Source organism: Podarcis cretensis (assembly GCF_951804945.1).
Source record: "Podarcis cretensis genome assembly, chromosome: 8".
Taxonomy (NCBI): domain Eukaryota; kingdom Metazoa; phylum Chordata; class Lepidosauria; order Squamata; family Lacertidae; genus Podarcis; species Podarcis cretensis.
The window spans coordinates 19,781,149-19,803,732 of record NC_137177.1 but is presented as its reverse complement, the minus strand read 5'-3'; the positions used below and the strand labels follow the sequence as shown (position 1 = coordinate 19,803,732).

Below are 22,584 nucleotides of genomic sequence, written 5' to 3'. Positions count from 1 at the left end.
AGTAGGGCAATTCCTGCACACAGTTGCCCACCCCTCTCTATCCTCCATCCAAACATGTTCAAGGACACATCTGGGACAGACAAAAACACAAAGTGGGAGGACAAAACAGGGCCGATGAGGGGTGGGCTTCAATCAGGAAAGGGCCAATGTTCAATTTTATGCATGCCCATTAATTTTAATTACATAAGTATTCATTACACAGGTATAAGATGTAATTAATTTTAGTGTTTTAATTTCTGGTATATGAAGAGGAGCAGGGGGAAGCCACCTTGTGCTAACAGAAGTCCTTGCACTGGTTTATGCTAGTTGAAACCAGCCTAATAATTTTAAAAGAAAACCAAACAGGGGTCAACTAAACAATGCCAGCGGAAACAGAAAACCTTAAGTGCCTGAAAGGGGGCAACTCCCATGGGTGGTTGTTCCATAATCTGGGTGCCCAAGTTGAAAAGGCCTTCTCCCTTGTTCCACCAACCAAACGTCCGTCAGTTCTGGCACCCTAAGAAGAGCCTCAGAAGCAGAAGCTAAGCAGAGTTCCCCAAACAGGTTCACCTTCTCTCATCTCCCACCACACATGCCCCCACCCATTCTACCTTGTTATTACGGATGAAGCTGCGCCCACTGAGGGGGTAGTTCAGTGGGGTGCTGGGCGGGTGCACTGCTTGAGGGGTCCGCTCTGCTGCATTCTCTGAGCCTTTCTCCACCATGGCTTCCGGGGTCAACTCTGGAGGAGGTCGTGGCGGCAACTGCAACAAGCGCTTCCTCAGGGACGGGGAGCTGCTTGGGGTCGTACGTGGGGATGTGGTGCCTGTGCTGGAAGGAAGCAGAGAGACAATTATGAGCCAAGGCCCCAATTTAAACACTACCGTTCCCAAGTTGCCCAGGAACAAAACTCAAGATGATCTCTATGTCGTGTTTGCCTTAATACACAGCATTCCCCACCTTGGTCCTTCTAACCCTCTATCTTGCTTTCACCCTCCAAACAACATCCAGCTCACATGTAACCCCTAAGAGGACCTGTGTCTTTAAGAGTTGCGGAGAACTGAATTGTATTTATCAGGAAGGACAGATCCTGAAGCTGAGGCTCCAATACTTTGGCCACCTCATGGGAAGAGAAGACTCCCTGGAAAAGACCCTGATGTTAGGAAAGATTGGGGGCACAAGGAAAAGGGGATGACAGAGGACGAGATGGTTGGACATTGTTCTTGAAGCTACCAACATGAGTTTGACCAAACTGCAGGAGGCAGTGGAAGACAGGAGTGCCTGGCGTGCTCTGGTCCATGGGGTCACAATGAGTCAGACACAACTAAACGACTAAATAACAACAATCATTGAGTGCATTTATTTCCCACCCGTCCTGCATGGACCTCAAGATGGCATACAAAGGAGTTCTAAGCAGACCCAGGCTTGCTTAGCATCATCATCAAGGTGGCTGCAGCCACTACCATATCTTGCTGGGATACAAAAAAACCAACAACCTGCCGCCATTCAGTTTCTCCCATCACTGAAAAATTATGGATGCTTCCAGACTGGGGAGATGGGGCAAACGGGTCACTGAGAAATATCTCAATGGTTGCTGGCAACACATTGTGGTGGTGGTTACTCAGTGCTTTTTTTCCTAAAAAAAAATGTTTAGGGGTACTCTCATTTTGACTCAAAATCATTTTATAGTTCAAATTGGGAAAAATAAATATAGTAAATGGACAAAAGTACAAAGATTCACAAAATGTTTAGGGGTATGTGTACCCCTGCGTACCCCCAGAAAAAAGCACTGTGGTTACTCATCAGAAAGGATATAACCCAGATTAAATGAGCAAAAAAATACAGGCTGGTGTTTTGATGCCAAAGACACCTGGTGGATGTTACAAAAAAAGGGGGGGGGAAGCTTTCCATGCATGAAGAGTACCCGTCTTGGAGCACCCTATAACAGGAAAATCCATATTCTCTGTACTATTGAACTTTTAAAGAGACAGAAACCCTCTCTGCAGCTTAACAAATTTCTAAGTTGGGTTTCTTGATTTTGTTTTTTCATTTCCTGTCCGGCAGAAGCTATTACTAGAGCAGAGGAAATGTAAACAGGAAAGCTCCCAGCTCATGAGAAGAAACAGGATCCTAATCCCAGAGTCAGGTCACCTGAGGAAACGCCAGAGATTCTAAGAGACACTCAGAAGGGGAGTGAAGAGCAAACTGGAGTCAGATTTGTGGGCAAACCACCCTCAGCTAAGGACCCAGTTTGTATAATGGACCAGATACTCTGCTTCCCAAATCCACGGCGTACGGAATAATACGAGGCCACACCCAATTTGTACAGGTCTTCTCCTCCAAAAAAGAAAGAGTGAAAGGAAGTTGTGTATATGACTATCCATGCTTATTACCACAGTGTGTAGTTATCCCCCCTCCAGTTTATCTTTGCAGCAACCCTGTGAGGTAGGTTAAGCTGAGAGACTGACTGGCCCAAGGTTGCCCAGAGAGCTTCGTGGCTGAGTGGGAACTAGAACCCAGGTCTTAATCCGACACTCCAGCCACTACACCACACTGGCTCCCCATCCATACTGCCCACAAGCCATGGGGAAAGGGATTACTGTTCCTGTTCCTACTGGGCTCCCATCTATGTCCGTGTGTGAGCAGGTCCTATGAAAAGTCTTTGAAATGTAGGATGGGAACACGAATGTTTGCCAGTGGCCTCCGGAACATGCCAAGAGAATTATTTTATAATGAATCAGAAAGTGAGGCCTGTAGCGTGGATTACTCCTGTTCCACCCTATTACTCCTTCCATTCGGTCATCTGGGTTATGCCCCCCAATAATCTCCCTTGCCACATGTTCTATAACCATGATTAGCAATTATGACATGCACTTAAAAAACAAAAACTAGGCATGTACAGGGATGCATAGCTATCAAGACCACAGCGCACAAGGCGCATTTTAAGCCTTCTCAGTTGCAGTCTTGCTATAAGAAAAACTGCCCTCCTCAAATTAGCAAGTAGCCTTATGGGAAAATGTCTTTCCTTATGCAGATTGTTGCACAGAGGCAAGCAGTGATTTTTCAAAATCAAGACTGCATCTAGGAGAGAAGGCTTAAACCTCTCCTCCCCATGAGCTCTGCAGCCCCCTACAATTGGTATTTTGTTTTTTAAAAAACCCACAATATGACTGCTAATCAGGTCATTAATGTACCGTGTATCCTTGGAGCATGCTCAGTTACCCTTGGGAAGTTTTTGGAAACCCCACCAGCAGCGTTTAGGTGTTCTCCCCGCTTGAAGATTGCTTCTACAAGCCGTGGGGTTCCCCCAAACCTGATACCTTCATCTTGTGAATGGGCCGTGCTGCTTTAGCGACATAAGCAACTGCACTCACCTATGAGCACCGGAACCAGTGAAGCTATGGAACATCCAAGCCATGCATTTAAAACATCCTGGGAACCACAGTTTTCCCCCCCACACACACACACACAGAGCTACCATCCCAGCGCCATTTACAAACTATAGCTCCCAGGATTCTTTGGGGGAAGTCATGTGCTTTTAAGTGTTTGGCATAGAGTGCCTTACAACAATTGTCTTATTTACTCCCATGACAGCCTTGTAAGCAAAGGCATAAGGAACCGAGGCTAAAATAATACAACTTGCCAAAGGCCGCTCTGACAGCTCATGACTTAAGCAAGGATTTGAAACCAGGACACCCTGATCACAGGAAAACATGCATCACATCAAGGAATATTCCCATGCAGACAAATTTTCTTATGTTTTAATTAGGGCTGTCACTTCATTGGAGGAATATTAACTGAACGATTATAAAAGCGTTAACCGATAAATACGTTAGTTAAATCTGCAAAATTTGCTCATGAATAAAACAATCGGGGGGGGGGTTTGGAGGGGACATTTGTTTTTCAACGGTGCATGACTATATCAAAGCATCATCATAGAAGAAGCATTCTCTCTTGAGTGAAATAATTCTTCTAAAAGAGAGCTGGTAGTTAAAAGGAGCTGCATTAAAATCACCTTCATTTTAAATAAAGATGAATTATGATTAAATAACAATGAAGCCTCATTGATCAGGAGGCTGTTTTAAGTTGCCCAACATGTTTTTACAAAATTATTTCTTTCATTGACAGCCCTAGCTTTAATAACTATGAGCATGTGAATAAAAGGAAGGGGTTAAAGTGCATCACCATCTCATGTAGGGATGGAATCCTGAACAGTAACAAGGGCAGACTTTGCCAACCTGATGTGCTGGCTGGGGCTGATGGGAGTTGTAGTCCAAAACATTGGGAAGGCATTCAAGGTTGGCAAAGGCTGAACTAGGGGTAATGTTTCACTGGGCACAATGGGAATTACTTCCAAGCAAATGCACATATAGGCTTGTGCTGGACTCCATTTCCCCCCACCATCCTTGAAATCAGAGTGATCAGAATAGTCTGAGGCTTATTTATTATGTGCTGTGTGGCAAACGCAACCTATGTTTAAACTGTTAATTTAATAATAATAATAATAATAATAATAATAATAATAATAAATTTATTTATATCCCGCCCTCCCCAGCCAAAGCCGGGCTCAGAGCGGTTAACAACAATAAAATAAATACAACATTCTAAAATCATTTCATTATAAAATTAATTCAAATCAGATTAATGGCAACCATTGGGCTAGAGTTCTGTGAGGATTGCCAAAAGAGTTAGAGTTTAATCCGTGCTAGGGCTATAGTAAGGAAGAGTAGAGAGCTGAAACTGGTCAAGACAAAACCAAACAGAATAAGAGACTGGCCCATGTGGACGCCCCATAAGCTGTACCAAAGGAATGGGGAACCTCCAGGGGCTGTTGGACACCAACTCCCATCAGCCATGGCCAGCATGGCCAATTGCCAAGGAAGATGAGAGTTGTAGTCCAACAACAACACATGCAGGGCTACAGGTTCACCCCCGGTACCTCTTCAATCATAAATCTAGCAAGCAACAAGAATAAAACAAGGATAAAGGAAAGATAAACCAAAACTCCACCTCCTAAATGTGGAAGAATTGGGAAATCTGAAGTTTTTTAATTTGGGGCAGGCTGGCAAATACAGTGGTACCTCAGGTTAAGAACTTAATTCATTCTGGAGGTCCGTTCTTAACCTGAAACTGTTCTTAAACTGAGGTACCACTTTAGCTAATGGGTCCTCCCGCTGATGCCACACTATTTCTGTTCTCATCCTGAAGCAAAGTTCTTAACCCGCGGTACTATTTCTGGGTTAGCGGAGTCTGTAACCTGAAGCATCTGTAACCCGAGGTACCACTGTAGTGGTTTGTTTGTTTGACTGCCTATAAGACTTGTCTACGTGTAGCAAGGAAGCTGTGGCAAACTGGGAAAGAACTGGTTCCTTTCCTTTCCAAGCCATCGGAAAGTCACAAATGGCTAATACTACCTTCCTTTTGCAGACAGGGTAGTTGTGGTTCACTGTCTACAGGGCCAGCGTAAGGGATCCAAGTTATGCAGCTTGTATCCCACACCCAATGGGAGCATTCCCATTTCAGGCTCTCAAAAACCCTGTTGAGGTGGATGAGGCCAACACAGAAGCAGCCAGATCAATATTACTATCTGTGCTTCAAGGCCAAGTGGGATTTGAATCCGTTCCTGCTTCAGACTCTGTCCGCTCTGCTGCATGGAATGCCAGGCACCAGTATCATGCGATTGGAGGCGATGTCAGGTTCTGCGACAATCTGCAAACAGCAAGGGCTGGGAATCTGGGAATAAGGCAGCGCCAGGCTCCCACAGACCGGGATACTGGGTGTGGTGGTTTCAGGAGACATGTTTCCTCACACTTCCACACTTATCATCATGCGCACACACACACATACAGAGAGAGAGGGACCTGCCCCGATCCAGCAAGGAACTTACCGGCCACCCAAGGTTCTGCCCTGTGTCCTGGTGCAAACGAGAGCAAGAAAGAAAGAGAGTGGAGGGAAATTCATGAGAACAAGAAATCAGGGTGGGGGGGAGAGAGAAAGACAGAAAGAGAAGGGCACCCAAAGAAGATAAGAGCAAGATAAAAAGATCTGCAGAGCTGTTTGGGCTACGCAGCTCACACCGTTATTTTGGCCCTCGCTCACCCGCATGCACACAAACCCCGCCTCTGTCTGCCCTTCCCGGACAGCCCCTTGCAGCAGGTGGCTGCTTTGCACTGAACAGCTGCAGGGGAAAACATACACACAGGCCTGTGTTTGGGAGGATGGCTGTCCCAAACGCTTTCTCTATCCTCTTCCTGCGGCACCCAAGCCTCTTCAGAGAGTGTAGTTCTGTCTGGCCAGCCTGTAGTCCCCCCAACCTCTGAAATCAGTATTTGTTTCTATGCCTATAGTTGATTCCTAGAAAAGAGCACGACGTTTTTGATACCAGGACAAGAGGCAAAAGCCAAGGCAAAGCCGAGCCCCCTGGCTCTCTGCCCAAAGAGGTGAGGTGTAAACTCTGGTCTCCTTCCCCCGACATGTGCATATCCTGCCAAGTCCCTTCTCAAACGCTGCTTGGGTTCCGTGAACTGAGTTTCCATTCCTTTCACTGTTCTAAAATTGGGCCTCACCATCACTGTGTCCGATGCCACGTGTCTGATTTTACAAGGGGCAACCCTGCTACCTGAAGGGCTGTTGGAGGGCACACTTCTATTTAAACAGAGTCTAGTTTAAACATAAAGCACCCTAAGAAGGGAGAGCAGGACGGGGCTTGATGTCGCCCATCAGCAGCAAGCACTTGTGCATAGATGTAGCAGACACATAGGTCGCCTGGTCACAGTCTTCCCCGCTATGGGGAGGTGCATTGTGTTTCTATTTAGATTGCAGCAAGTCATCCTAAATTTGCATTTATGCACATCAACTTGCATGTGCAAATCACTAAACCTCTTTCATGCTCATTTTGTTTATTAAATTTATATACCACCCTTTATCAAAAGATCTCAGGGCGGTACAAGATAAAAGCACGACATAAAAGCACAGATAAATAAGTTTGAAAAATTTATGTTGAAGCCTTTCTTTTTTTCCTTTTTGCAATGTGCAATTGCCCATCCTATGCCCCTCATTAGCATCAAGCTTTATTGAATTAGGCTGGCCTGGCATTTGGGATTTAGTGAAACTTTTTAATCACTGCTACCACATGAGTGACCCTGGAGTTACTGGGACCAGCCTAAAAGCCATTCCAGGTATAGGCAGGTCTCTGGCAACCCACCCACACTCCCAAATACCCATTACACCCCCTTCCTGTTTGTATGCTCCCCCTACAACCTTCAAATCTGATATTCTATCCAATTCCACACAGTGTGGGTGCTTAAAACATCAAGGGTTCCTTGAAAGTATGACTGGTATAAATAATGTGGCATCGTTGCATTTGCCTTGTTTTGTTTTAAGTCAAGTCAGTCACACCTAAGTCTCCAAGTTAACACCTAAGTGTTCCACCCAGGACAACAGGATCAGGTCCAGAATGGTACTGGGTGCCCTGCCCAAAGCAGTCTTGTTTGAAATATATAATAACATAAGAACCCTGCTGTTATCAGATCAAAGGTCTATCCAGCAGCCTGTTTTCCACAGTAGCCAGCCAGATGCTAAGGATCTGTACTGGGACCAATGTTTTTTAACTTGTTCCCCAGTGCTCTAGAGCCAAGCTTGTAAAGTTTTTCGGGCCTTTGGGCAGATTTGGGGTTTTGAGCGAGTTTTCGTCACTTCCTTCCCCTCAACCTCAGATGAAACCCCAGAGAAAGCAAAAGAGAAAGAAAGAAAGAAAGAAAGAAAGAAAGAAAGAAAGAAAGAAAGAAAGAAAGAAAGAAAGAAAGAAAGAAAGAATACACTAACACATTTCACTCTTCCAAGGGATCGTCTTGGTAAAAATTACATACATCTGATAGAATCAATCTGAGCCTTGAAAGGCACATATGTGTTGAACAAGGAGATGGGAAAGAGTATCACTTTTCCAACTTCCTTAGTCAGCTCTGTTTACTTTTCTAAGGAGAAAAAATGGTAGACACCAACAGCATGGGGGCTTAAAGACTTTGTGGCAACAGGGAAAAATCCCCATGGGTGTCACTGTGCCCATGGGTGCCCTGTCTATAATTAGCGGGTTACCATACAAAAAATGGCATCCCCCACCGAAAGTGAGAAGTGGCCCATTCCACCCTGCCATCTCAGGATCTTACATCTCATTCTGTGGCATGTATAGACTAGGGCTGAAGGCTCAGCACCAGAGAGATTATCACCAATTGACAACTGGAGAAGAAGGATGAACCCAGCCCTAAAACTCAGAGTGATGTCAGGGAGAAAAAGCCCACCCCTCTTTCAGGGGTGAGAGCAGAATCTTAGTGAGGACAAATTTTGCCAAACCACCAAGGACTGCCAGAAGTTTTGGATCACTTTCCTCCAGTGAAGACAGAGTGAGGCCTCCGTACAGGATTCGTGGTGGCTTCCTATCCAGGCAGGCACACACTAGCCCCAGATCTGCTTAATTTCAGCCAAGGCTGCTGTGAGTGGCGGGTCTCTGGACCATGCCCTTGTACGACTCATAGGGTGTCAGATTCAGACAACAAGAAGCACACAGACCTGTGCGCTTCCTTAAGTGCTTCATTTTAAATTGAAGTGCTCTCAACTCTGCAGGGGGGAACCCTGTGTAAATGCACATAAATTCCAAATTTCACCAGAATATAGAATCCCACCTTCAACAGCAAAGGAAATGGCTAGACAACTCAAATAGTTCATAAGCATCCCTAGGAAGTGCTCATTGCTTTTCACATGCGTTCTTAATAATAGTTGTTACTATCAGTATTATTATTTATATAAAAAAATTCTTACCCACTTTTCATTACTGTATATTCCCAAATAAAATAACCGCATAAATTCAACCTGTCAAAATATGCGCTGAAGAGTCAAGTCATTCTTCCTAATTCCTGTTTGTCCTTGAATTTCACTTCAGAACACCAATTTCTGGATAGCATGTGGGAGGGCTGTGGCTCTCAGCCAATCGTACCATTTGACCCTGTTTTCTTCTCTATGGACCATTGCTTGGCCTTATCTAGGACCCGCAGCTGCAGACTCTGGAGGGAAAGAATGCACCCACTTCCAGCTGAGGGAACATAAGTCCCAGTGAACATGCACACCATATATCTGAAGCAGATTTAAAGCACATCTCTTCCCCCAAAGAATCTTTGGTCTGTAGTTTATCCCCCACAGAACTACAATTCCCAGCACCCTTAATTAACAAACTGCAGATCCCATGATTATTTGGGGGGGGGGGCACATGATTTTGGTGTCCTTTAAATTTATGGCGTGTATACATCCCTAGTTGCATTTTGCAGAGCAAAATGGTGCAACAATCGGTCTATGGGACCAGGACAGCAGAAGATACACAAACATGCCAGCCTTCCTCCTCATCTAATTACACATCATGTAAAGATGGCCGCCAATTTGGACATCTTTTTTTAAAAAGCAGTTAAGACAAATTTGTGGATTACAAGGCTACTAGTCGATGGTTACACATCACCTCCAGCATTGGAAGCAGCATGCCTCAGAATATCAGTTGCTAGGGAACAATCGTGGGAGGCATGCAGCTCAGCAGGCAGAGCATCTGCTTTGCATTCATAATGTCCCCAGGTTCAATCCCATATATCTCCAGGTAGGGATGGAGAAGACCCCTGCCTGGAACCTGGAGAGACACAGCCAATCAGCGTAGACGACACTGAGCTAGACAGGCCAATAAGCCAGCTTCCTGTGTCCCTATGTCCTGCTGGTGGACTACAAATAGGCATCTGGGTTGGTAACCATGGGAACAGAAGGACAGGGCTAGACAGGCCTTTCCTCTGATTCAGCAAAACTCTTTATGTTCTCTATGAACCTCACCCCTGCCCTGCAACTCTATCCAGACAAAGAAAAGGCTGCCTGTGTTGATTCTGAGGCATCCCTAGGGGAAGATTCATTGGTGGCCTCACTGGTTATAAGAGGAAGGGGGACAAAAACCCAAGTTGCAGCCACTGGAGCAAGCCTTCCAGAATAGTATTAGGAAACTAGCAACCCACAAGTGCTATTTCCACAATATTCCCCAGGGCTCTTAGCCAGCTGCCTCCTGGGAATAAATGGCAGCATGGCTCCTCTTTGTTTTGCCCCTGGGTGATGAGAATAAATAGCTGCCTCGTCGACATTCACTTACGCTTTATGGGAACGGATAGAAGACACTGCCTTTGAACAGGGATACCTTGCCTAACAGTTTTCACCCAGGAGAAAAGGAAAGAAAGCTGGTGTTACATTGCCCCTCGTGGCTGTGAAGCGCAGGGGGAAGAGACCAAAACAGAGGAGAGCTCGTATGGAGAAGGAAAGAGGGGGGCTGGGGTGAGATCTGGGGTTCTTATGAGGCTGAGGATTAAGAGAAGCATTCAAGATTAGGGCTGTGCAGGAGAGGAAGACAAGCAACAAAAGGCAGCTTTGAAGGAGGATGCTCTCAATCGGCTGCTTCAGGTGAAGGATGTTGTTGGTGTTTATCAGCTGCAACCTTGGTTAGAGACAAAGGACGGGGCCACAGCTCATTGCTAGGGCATCCACACAGCATTCAGAAGGTCCCAGGTCCGATCCTCAGCATTTCTAGGGAGGATTGGGAATCACTTGTCAGAAACCCTGCGTAAGGCAGTTTCTCCTACGTTTCTGCAACTAGATTGTGCTCCTACATCTTCAGACAGCACACAGATATAATAATAATAATAATAATAATAATAATAATTATTATTATTATTATTATTATTATTATTATTATTATTTATTTATACCCCACCCATCTGGCTGGGTTTCCCCAGCCACTCTGGGCGGCTTCCAACAAAATATTAAAATACAATAGTCTATTAAATATTAAAAGCTTCCCTAAACAGGGCTGCCTTCAGATGTCTTCTAAAAGTCTGGTAGTTATTTTTCTCTTTGAAATCTGGTGGGAGGGCGTTCCACAGGGCGGGTGCCACTACCGAGAAGGCCCTCTGCCTGGTTCCCTGTATCTTGGCTTCTCACAGTGAGGGAACCGCCAGAAGGCCCTCGGCACTGGACATCAGTGTCCGGGCAGAACGATGGAGGTGGAAACTCTCCTTCAGGTATACTGGACTGAGGCCGTTTAGGGCTTTAAAGGTCAGCACCAATACTTTGAATTGTGCTCAGAAACGTACTGTGAGCCAATGTAGGTCTTTCAAGACCGGTGTTATGTGGTCTTGGCGGCCGCTCCAGTCACCAGTTTAGCTGCCACATTCTGGATTAGTTGTAGTTTCCAGGTCACCTTCAAAGATAAAAACTACGGGATTTGCTACTGCAAGATGTGGTGGCAGCTGCCAACTCAGGTAGCTTTACAAGTACAATTCCCAGGATACCCTGGCAGACGAGACAGACTGTTGTGACTGCAGCACAGATATGCCTCAACAGGCCAATCGCAACATCTGGCAACCTTAGCCCAGAGCCCCAGAGGGCCTACCAATGCTGACACTAAAAATACGGTGGACAGCTCACAGCCACCCACTGATTGTGGCACTGCAGCTGATGCCTGCTGCTGCATGTATACTTGCAGCCAAACACTTTCATCTGCCCCCGCTGCAACAAAACATGTCTCTTCCGTATCAGTCTCTATAGCCACAGCAGGTGCTGTAACTCTCCGATGGTTTGACTTCACCTCCAAAGGCACACCCTTCCATTGTCTCCTGCGATAGACAGATGCCATCCATACTTGCTAGGAAGGGCCCACCCAATTTAACTGCAATGTTTTTTTTAATGGGATAGCTTGGTTGAATGTTTTAATTAGGAATGTTTAATGTTTCTGTCATGGGTTTTTTTAGTTACAGGTAGGTAGCTGTGTTGGTCTGCCATAGTCAAAACGAAATAAAAGAAAAAAAATTCCTTCCAGTAGCACCTTAAAGACCAACTAAGTTAGTTCTAGGTATGAGCTTTCGTGTGCATGCACACTTCTTCAGATACCAACTTCAGATACTTCAGGTATCTGAAGAAGTGTGCATGCACACGAAAGCTCATACCTAGAACTAACTTACTTGGTCTTTATGGGTTTTTTTACTCATAAATGCCTTAGATGCCTAGTTTGCCATTAAGCTGTATGTAAATTAAATAACATCCACAGCAACAATAACTGTACCCAGCTTTGTGCCACGAGAAAGTGGGAAAGAAGAGAGAAACAGAGAAACGTAAATGGATGAGAAATAATAAATAGGCCCTATGTTGCAAAATAGTTAAAGCGAGTGGATCCTAGGCCTGTAAAGAATTAACACTACAGATCTTTGAGGCTTGCGGAAATAATTCTTCCTATTTCATCATTGACAGAGGTCACCCCAACCTGTCATTAACACCCTCCAAAATTAGTCAAGCCTCCAGATCAGCCCCTCTTAAAACCTCTCATGGCTAGCCCCAGATTTTGTATGCACTGTTTCCCTATTCATAAAGCACAAGAGCCAGCTATGGTATACCCCGTGTGGATTTTTTTAAAGCATTAAAATATGAAAAGGGCTGCATACATTTAAAGCACGTTTCCCCTCCTAAAAAAGAACCCTGGGAACTGTAGTTATTGCTCACAGACATACAACTCCTTTCAGCATGCTGCAGTTCCCAGGACTCGAGGGGGGGGGGTGTCCTTTAAATGTATGGTGTGCACATATCCTGAAAAAGAGGTTACAGAAACACACCAAACAGCAGCAGAAAGGAGCAGGGTTATTGTCAGAAGAGTAAGGGTGTGAGCTGGGACTGAGAAATAAAGGGCAGAGGGGACTGTGCATGTCATGCTCCTTGTTCTCCCATGCTCTGTGTGGCCACAGCATCCGCTCTAATGAAATGCTAATACTCTCTCTGAGGCCGACCTTGGATGGCATTGAGCAACCTAGTTCCCTCGCCTTGCCTCCCATCCACGTGCCACGCGGACCCCGGTGTCCAGAGGGAGGAAGAGGTCAGGCCTTCAGCAGATGGGGGCAGCTGTCACAGGAACCGCAGGGCTGACAGGAAAAGGGTCGACAGACAGAGAGCGACAGTTCATCCCCGCAGGTGGTGGGAGGCTGAGGATTCAGATCAGAGCCCTGTGCCAAGGCAGGAACCACATTTGCAGCCATAATTGTGGCAGATTGGCAGGATGCTGCCCCAGATGTCAGGCATTGTGGGGTAAGGGGGAAGAGACAAGAGTTTCCTGTGAGCCACTTCCATTGTCTGGGCTCCTCACCTCCAGAATAGGAAGGCCCCCCCAAAGGGCTCAAGCTTTTGTCACAGGGATTCTCCACACTTCAGGGTGTTTTCGAAACACCCTCAGTGTAGACTGTGGCTGATCCAAATGGCACAATCGTTGTTGGATTCAAATTCTAATCAGCCCTGGCCAGAGAGACCATTTGTCAAGGGTGATGGGACTTGCAGTCCAGCAACATGTCTAGGGCCACAACTTCTCCATCCCTGATGTTAAGTCACCAGAAAGGGAGCACTTCTGATTCTGTGCAAAAGACCTGCGTGATTAGCTTACTGCCCAAGTGCCTGCACAGGAGCTGCTCAAAAATAGTTTTCACGGGGCTGTGAGAATGTGTAAAAGACACCTAATTGTACAGCTGCGGAGGAATTCAGGGCTAAACCCTGTGGTTTTAACCCATGGTTCATGTAAGGAAAGATACTTCAGAAGTTTTCATCTGGAGCCTCCCTGATAACTCGCTAATGTCAGTGAGATCCATGGGACAACTGTGACCTTCCTGTAATGTGAATGTCTTTTGACTACCAGGAGTTCATGCTCTGTGTGTTTTCAGGCATCCAAATGACCTTCAGATGGTACAGAAAGTATATTATTTATCCACACTAGAAATGAAGAGACTTGTTTTTTCCTGTGATGGGTGAAATGAACCTCAATCGATAGGTTTGCCTTTATGTTCAGGATCTAATCTATTTATTAGGGTTTTTTTTAATAAAAAAAACCACTTTCTTCCAGATCCATTTGGCTATATACCGCATTTGTTTATTGGTCTGATGTACGAAACTTGGCTCACTTACTTAAGTTACCTGTTACTACCTGGTCATCAGGAATCCTATTTTCTGCTTGTGACACTCAGTGGTCTGGATCATCAGAAGACTCTAACCTATAACCACCATGGTGGTCTCCATATGCCAATGGGCTGGGCTGGTGGGAGTTGCAATCCAGAAATATCTGGATAGCACCATGTTGGTTACTCTAGCATGAGTTGAAAAACTTGTATTGGGGCCAAATGTAATATTTTATTACTTTCTTACCCCCTAGTCCTATAATCTCCATATTCTCAATATCTTAAGACTGGCCTTTAAAATATTGAAGTAATAAAATCAGAACTTTGTAAAACCAATTTGTAAAACCGCTTTAACCACAAGTACTTAAATTACACCTCAAGGGATTTCATTTACTTTCCTGTACTCCAAAAAAAGTATATTGAAATTAAAAGATCCTTAGCTTAAAAGCCCAATCATGAAGAACCTCACACAAGCCTGTTCCTTTTACTAAAAAGCCACTGACAAATACCTCCCCAGAGTAAAGAAGGAATCTCAGGAGATCCTGGTTCCAACTTTCCCCCATTTAATCACAAGGCACATGCGTGTGTGTGTGTCTGCTAGCACAGGCATTATTATTATTCGTTTATACACAAACACACAAGCCCAAGACGTCAGCAGAGGCCAGAGAATTATGTTCTAACTCCCAGATGGGCCAAGAGCTACTGCTGCCCTTTACCCTTCCGCACAGCTGTCAATCCAAGTCTTGCCTTCATCGACCCCTTCTCCAAGGAGATGAAGGGGAGAACAACGGGCGACACTCTCCCTGCACCCTTACACTTTCCAGTATTGCGATGGAGAATATCAGTTTTTGCAGTGGGGGATGGGATCTCAAGCCCCCTCCTCTTTGTATCCATATGCACACACAAGCACACGTAAATGCGCGGAGGGGCACGCGGAACAAAGACGATGGCGCTACAAAGACCACGCTGCTACCACTGCTGAACACAGACTGATGTCACACCGTGAGAGAACTAGACGCTGATAAACACGCACCTGTAGCAAAGGGAGTGGGTGGGAGAAATCGGAGTGCAGCGGGGGGGTGGGCTGACCGATCTGAAACCTCCCCCCGCCCCCCATCCTACAAGACTTTCCAAAAAGAGCTTGCAAACGCGCGCGCGCGCGCGCTGCCCTCTCCCCCAGCGCCTTCCGGAGATTAAGGCAGAGGAGCCGCGGGTTTTGCTCCTCCGCCCCGCCGGGTGTTTTGGAAGATCTGCACCTCTGCGAAGAGAGAGGGAGGGAGAAAGAAACCCGTTTCCCGGTCCCACGCAAACACAACCCTCCATTGCCACCCTCCCTCTCCCTCCTTCCCGGCAGCTCCTTTGTGTCCATCCCTCTGCCTCCATCCATCCTTCTCCGCCTCTCAGCTGACAAGTGGCCAGTCCGGCTTCCGAAGCGCTGGGAGAGCGGGCACAAGCCCGGAGGAGGAGGAAGAGACGGTCGCCTCCTTTCCCAGCCCGGCTTGAGAGATCCCCGCAGCCCCGATCCCCCCACCTCCCCGCCCCCTGCTTGCAGCCAAGAGCCGTCCTCCCTCGGCGCGATCCTGGCTCTCCTTCCCGCTCCCGACGCGGCCGGCATCGCTCGCCGCCGATCCCTCCCGCCCGCCGGCCACGCACCCCGGTCCCCCCGCGCCGCGCTTTCCTTACTCGAACATAGCCCAAGGCGGCCGGCGGGGCGGGCGGCTCCCCCCTCCCCGCCCGGCCGGGATGGAGAGGCGAGCGCTGGTCCCGGCCGGCGGCCCTGGTGCCGCGCAGAGGAAGAGGAAGGAGGCAGGCCCCGCGCTCCCTCCGTCCCTCCTCCTTCCTCGGCGGCGGCGGCCGCCCCTTTCGTTGCGCGCACCCCCGGCGGCTCCAGCCCCGCGCAGCGCGGTAGCGAAGGCAAGCCGGAGGGGGAGGGGCCAGAGCAGAGAGGAGGCGGGGGGTGCGGGGAGCCGAGCCGGGACTCCTGGGTCCGCTCTATTCCATGCACGCACCCCAATAAAGGGGGGGGGGAGCGGCCTAGTTAGGCTGGCAAAGCAGGCTGGGTTCTCGTGGGGTTCGTTTCTGGATCAGGAAGTGGATCTGGGAAGCTGGGTTCCTGGCCAGGGCCAGAGAAAGTTAGGGGTCTAGCGGACCGGGGCTGGCAGCCCGGACTCCTGGGTTCTTCTGCTCCCAAAACGTTGCGGGCGGGGGAAATGATCAGGCAGGCCTGGGGAGTCGCGTTGACCTTGAGCGAATCACTGGGACGGCAGCGCATGTCTTCCTTCGGTGGAATCAGAATTCCGGGCTGCCTTTGCTGCGCAGCTCGGGAGAAGAATCCATTTTTTAAAAATAAATAAATCTTATGCTTTGGATAGTTGCCCAATTATGGAGGCTGCTGCAAGACTGGGAAGAAGACAGAGTGTGTGTGCCTGCGCAAGGTGTAAAACTATTGTTTCTGGATAGTTAATGCTTAACATTAAAAATGCATCAACAAGATCTCAGATTTAGTTATACAGTGGTTAGAAGACCAGGTTTCAAAAGCAGAAGCAACTGCTTGCCCTTTATTCCACAGAAACTGAGTCTCCAGGAATGGTTTGACACCAGCAATTAGCCAACCTCCACTGCCGGGAATGTGGTGGGTGTGGGTGACACATTAATTCCTTAGTCTCCATAACCCACTGTAACTGAGTGAAATAAATGCCTCTTTCCCCAGTGAACCCCTCCTTTTAGGAAGCTGCCTTACACAGAGTGAAACCACTGCCCTTCATAGAATCACAGAATCGTAGAACTGGAAAGGACCACCAAGGTCATCTTGCCCAACCCCCTGCAATCCAGGAATCTTTTGCCCAACGTTGGGCTCGAACCCAGATTAAGAGACTTATGCTCTACCAACTGTGCCTTCCAACATGGTGCCCTCCAGATGTTGTAAATGAAAAACTCATTAAGCTACGCCAGCATGATTAATGATCAAGGATGATGGAAGCTATAGTCCCAGCATCTGGAGGGCACCACATTGACTACCCCTGACTACTACTGACTGGTAGAGGCTTTGCAGAACATCAGGCAAGGGTCTCTCCCAGCCCTGGTACCTGGAGATGCCAGTGACTGATCACTGATTCTCTTCCGCTGAGCGTTGCCCCTTCCCCATTTCCCTCTTCCTCAGTTGTGAACTTTAATTGTAGGCTCCTAGAAGCAGAGGCCTGTAATATAGTGCCATGAATTCGCAAATTCATGGCACTATATAAATAAGTCCACAAATACAACATTTTCAGCATTAAGGTTCAGCCATTCCAAATCAAACTTAAGATGCTACATTTTCCTTTTTTTATTATTCTCAAAAGGAATGTAAACATTCTTTGCTAGACAATTGTATTGCTTCTTTAAGCTGTCATTATCCGACAACTGCCTCTCCTTATGTGCAGATGATGTCTTAAATGGAACCGGAACCCACATCCAAACCTACTTCCTCTAGCCATTGTTTATATGACATCACTGCACTTCCAGCATGCAGCCATGCACTTTGCGGTATGCACTGGATCAGCTACTGGTGTCCTTCCCTTGCCAAGCAGTTATGTGCTCCTAGGAATAGTTAAACATTTTTGGTGCGCTTTTCAAAACAAGCACCCTTTCCAAGGCACACACAAGCCTCCTGACTCATTTCATGGTGGTAGACAAACACAGGGCCTTTCCAAATGATGGAATTTTAAAATGTGCAATAAATGTACAGTACTCATTCATGGGAGAGCTGCCCAGACATTGTCTTTGAGGTCACTGTAGGGGAAATGAATTTTCCAGCATTCAAATGGCACAATTTTGTTTCAGAACAAATAGAACTCCTCCGCTACATACACAGGCACACACATATACAGACTGACACCTGCCTTCCTTGGGTTGCTGATATCTGCTTTGGACTGCCCCCTTAAAATAATTTTCTGGCCTAGTAACTCCAAGCAGGCCAAGGCAACTAGGCCTATTTCAATTTCCTGCAATGCCCCTAGACTTGCAACATGGTGCTATCAGCTAAGCCTGCCAGAGCCCATTAACAGAAGAGGGGAGTCCGCCAGAGTACTTTGCCCAGAGTGTCTCCTCAAACGTGGAGCTGTTCACCGCAGGAACGCCTTGGACCCACATCCCTTATCCTCAGGGAATCTGTTTTTCCCGACCAATCGCACCAAGAAAAGTAGCCTTCTCGTGCTGATAAAAGGTAACAGTTTGCCTTGCAACAGCAGAGCAAATGAGCAGATGCTTAGCTGCTGAGAAAATGATTTTGAGAAGCTTTGGGGGGGTGACTTCGGGCCTAGGTTGGGTCACCTGTCCTCACCTCCTACAGAGCCAGTACGTCATATACACACAGAAACAGCTTGTGCAGCCATTTAATTTTTGAATGTGACTGCCTAAGATGGCCCAGAGGAAAGACACAAAGAGCATCTCTCTGAGTCAGGGCCCTTGTGGGTGATTCGGTTCCCCCCCCCCCCCATCATTTATGCAGAGGCATGCTGGCACCATTTTGCATGCCCTTTCAGATGTGGCAGCCATTTTGCATTTGTGGCCCCACGCCCGCAGCAGCCATTTTGTGCTACGTCTCTCTCACACACACCCACCCCCCATGGCAGCCATTTTGTAAGGCACCTATAGCACATTCTCGGAATTACTGATGTGCCTCCTGGTCGAAAAAGGTTAGCAGGCCCTGAAAGGCAACTCTGCCAACCAGGTACATTTGGCATTAGAGGCCTTGCTCCGTGCCTCCTTTGGAGGTTGGGTCGGCTCAAAGCTTGCTACAAGGGCACAGAGCGGAGAGTATCAGCACCAGTGACACTTCCAGACTACCTGCTTATTGAGCAGTCATGTTGATTTGTATGCATGGAGATTAGGTGGTGTAGGTTTGGCGATGTTGCATCAGAGCAAGCTTTATCCCATACAGTTCCCACACTTTGACTTTGGGGGATGAAGGTTTGTTGCACAAGACCTTCTAAGCAACTATAATTACACAATCTGAATTTGACATCAGACGAACGCTCAGCCTCCCAAGGAGAAAAATAATATGCATGGAAAGAACAACTACAGTACATGAATGGTTTTGCCCCATCTCCTTTATTTATTTGGCTTCCATTGGCAGTAAGAACGGGATGCTGGACTAGATGGGCCTTCTTAGGTTATTGAATGGTATTTTAGTTTGGGCTCCAGTATTAGCATTCTGATATCGACTATGTTTTATGCTTGTTTGTTTATCTTACCGTCCTTTTTTAAAATGTATTGCAAGCTGTTGGGGGGGGGGGGAGCTTTGCAGTCCAAAAGTGCGGGTAGACATTTTAAAAATTAGATCATAAGAAAAGACCCTCCATGTCAAGCCACAGGTCCATCTCACCCCAGCACTTCACATTCTCAAAGTGACAAACCTGATGCCCAGGGGAAGCCCCAATAAACAGATAGATAAACAAATGAACAAATATAGGAGGTGAACAAACCACCGAAGTAGTTGGGGTTTTTTATAGCATAGTTTTACACTTTGGGGGCTGAGCATCTACTTTTTTAACATTTGCAAACACCAGATCCTGTTTTCTTAAACCATTTTTTCCTGGATCTTGTGACAGGAGGGAATTTTTTATTGCTCACAACAGTAATTACTGATATTGGCAAGGGAGGAGAGTATCTCCATCAAGCACCCTTCCTCTGAGGATTATCGCTGCTTTCAAGCCAGTTATCCAAGGGAAGAGCTGTGTGGGGCAGGAGATGCTGTGTCCTCCTGACCTAGACATTGTCACCAACTTTGCTCCTGGATCTGATCTGGTGGGGGCAGAACAGTGTTTCAAGGGAGGGGCTGCCCTTTATCAAAACTGCCCAAACTGCCACAGCCATTGGCCACAACTTCCAAAAAACTTGCACTAGAACTTGCTTTCCCCTCCTCCCTCCCATTGCCTTTTCCCCATGTGCCATATTCTTTTAAATTGTCTGAAAGCAGGGCCTGTCTTAGGACTGATTTTTGTAAGCTGCTCTAAAAGTCTTTTCTGCTAAAAGGTGTGTGTGTGTGTGTGTGTGTGTGTGTGTGTGTCTGTAAAACACTGTAAATAAATAAATCTCATTGTAAAACCTCAGACAGTGGTGCTGTCTGTGGCAAACGTCTAGGACCCCATTCAGCAGAATGAGTAAAAACAACCCCCACCAACACAAAAAAACCCAAAACAGTAAGCAGTGTTGAAGTGTCAGGCGCAGGAACCTTTTGTCCCTCCAAATGTTTAAATTTGTATACCGCCCTTCACCCATAGGTTCACGACAAAAAAATTGCAAAATAAAAACAACAAAATGCATAATAAAAATAACAACGGCAAACCAATAATCCCCCCACTTTCACAATACATTTAAAAGGGCATCGGATGTCAAATCAGCCAAATGCCTGGGGTTGTTGCTGAACCACGACTCCCATCAACCCAAGCAAACATGACCAATGGCTGGGGACAGTGGGAGTTGTAGTTCAGCCACATCTGGAGGGCAGAAAGTTCACCACACACCTCAAGTAAGGGGGGGGGGGACAGGTATGGGAGTAATATCACTAGGTCCAGAGGCTAAAGCAACAGGTGGGGTCTGTAGTAAAATACCTCACCTCCTAGTAAGGCTTGTTTCTCCTTCGTTGTGCCAGCTGCCCAGCCATCTCCTCCACTGGGATTATGTAAACTGAAAGAGCTCAAGGCAACCATTCTACCCGACACCCACTCGTTTTTCCGTTTTCCTTTTCCAACGGACACTCTGCATTCTGTGGCTGTTGCCTTTGTGAGCTATGCTCATTCTTGGGAGTGTGCATCTACTTCCTTGATTTAAAGAAACAAGCAAACACGAAAGGCAAGGACAACCCTCATATTCTCGGCCAAAAAGGCTCCCCTCAAATCCACTAGTAACGCTTCCAGATAAAAGCAGGGGTAGCCAATTGGGGGGGCCTCCCAGGCTTTGTGGATTATAACTCCCATTACCCTTATTTGGCCTTTCTGGCCTGGGCTGGTGGGAATGTATTCCAACCAAAATCTGGACGGCACCACTATTGACTGCCGCTGAAATAAAAGGCATTGTGCAAGGACTTAACAGAGAGGTTTGGGCAGCCTGTGGCCCTCCAGATCGGGGGCTCATGCTTCCCATCCACCCATCAGAATGGCCGGTGGGAGTTTGGAGCTGGTGGTCAAATGCAGAATTGGATGAGCAGGAAGATCCTGGCTCTGCTTCTGCCCGGCACGTGTCCCTTCAGTCCCAAAAGAAAAGTGAACATGGAACCATGTTTGCTTTGCAAGCCAATAAACCCAAAGTAAACACAAGTCGAGATTTGCCTGGAAGCTTATCAGACATCCATGGCGCATGGGCACACGTCATATTGGCATTACGCCAGCAATGCACCGTTTCCTCCGGGCATTTGACAGAATAGATCGACTTGTTTCCTGCCCACCCCCCCACATTTCCGTTAATAAATCACCCGCTGTTTGCATGGAAAAGGACGATTCAGGACAGGACAAAAGCAAGTACTTCTTCACTCTGTGCATAGCTATAAACGATGGGATTCACTCTCACAAGATGTCTCGATGGCCACTGACTCGAATGGTTTTAAAAGAGGGTTAGATACACTCGCAGGGAATAAGGCTATCAATGTTTCTAACCTCCACTGTCAGAGAATTAGTAGGCCTCCCTGGAAATTAAGGCTGTGCCCCAAATTATGCCAAATTCCAAATCCCCAACTGAGTTAGATAACCCAATTTTCCAGGGTCTCCTGGAGTGATCCAGGAGTGTCAGGATGCAGGGCAGGAAGGACCTTTTAGCCATGCACACCTGCTCCCAGCAAGGGAACACAGGTACATTTGTCAAACCGAACAGGACTGAAGCTTCTGCTCAGCAGCGGGAGAACGCAGAGGGCAATACTGCAGGCTTCAAGGGTCTGCTTCCCCACATGCCCCAGACAACACGCTGGAGAGCAGAGCTTAGTGGGATTGGCCCTGCTGCCCTTCACAGTATAGGGGGCGAGGAAGATGCAACAGAAGCTCCACCCCACAAATTGATTTGGGGCTGGAACCAGGTTTGTGTGCACAGCCCTATGGGAACCACAAGTGGGGAGTGTTGCTGTTGCTCTCAGGTCTTCTTTACGGGCTTCCTAGAGACATCTGTTTGGCCATTGTGAAAACAGGATTTTGGACAAGATGGGTTCTAATATTCCCGAGTCTTTTATCGCCTCTTTGTTTTACCATGTGTATTCCAGTGTTAGTGAGGGAGCCTGCACCCTTTGAAGAAAGAAAGAACAACATGTTCTGTAACTGTTAAGTTATTGGGGAAGGCGTCACTTTGCTTGGGATCCTGCCTTCCATAGCCCCTTCAAAGAGCTACAGGCACAAGGTCACATTTAAGTCTACTGCAGCAAACACTGCTAAGAGTCTTGCGGCATATTTAAGACTAATACAGTGGTACCTCGGGTTACATACACTTCAGGTTACATATGCTTCATGTTACAGACTCTGCTAACCCAGAAATATTACCTTGGGTTAAGAACTTTGCTTCAGGATGAGAACAGAAATTGTGCGGCGGCAGCAGGAGGCCCCATTAGCTAAAGTGGTACCTCAGGATAAGAACAGTTTCAGGTTAAGAACGGATC

At 47.0% G+C, this 22,584-nt stretch overlaps 2 protein-coding genes across 5 annotated transcripts in view; one reads left to right on the top strand and one right to left on the bottom strand.

The window, feature by feature from the left end:
• Positions 1-20,722, bottom strand: part of GRAMD1A (GRAM domain containing 1A) — a 50,812-nt gene extending 30,090 nt beyond the window's left edge. Inside the window, exons 1-2 of one of the 4 annotated variants that reach the window (XM_079986011.1) lie at positions 20,566-20,722; positions 591-810 (exon numbers count right to left, since the gene is read on the bottom strand). In XM_079986011.1, the coding sequence (XP_079842137.1) occupies positions 591-704 (114 nt within the window). In that variant the 5' untranslated portion in view covers positions 705-810; positions 20,566-20,722. Of the gene's footprint in view, positions 1-590; positions 811-8,793; positions 8,851-15,653; positions 15,796-20,565 lie in introns of those variants that run through there. The other 3 variants (XM_079986010.1, XM_079986008.1, XM_079986009.1) reach the window with 3 other exon arrangements.
• Positions 1-22,584, top strand: part of ETV2 (ETS variant transcription factor 2) — a 226,159-nt gene that overhangs the window by 48,779 nt on the left and 154,796 nt on the right. The window lies entirely within an intron of this gene.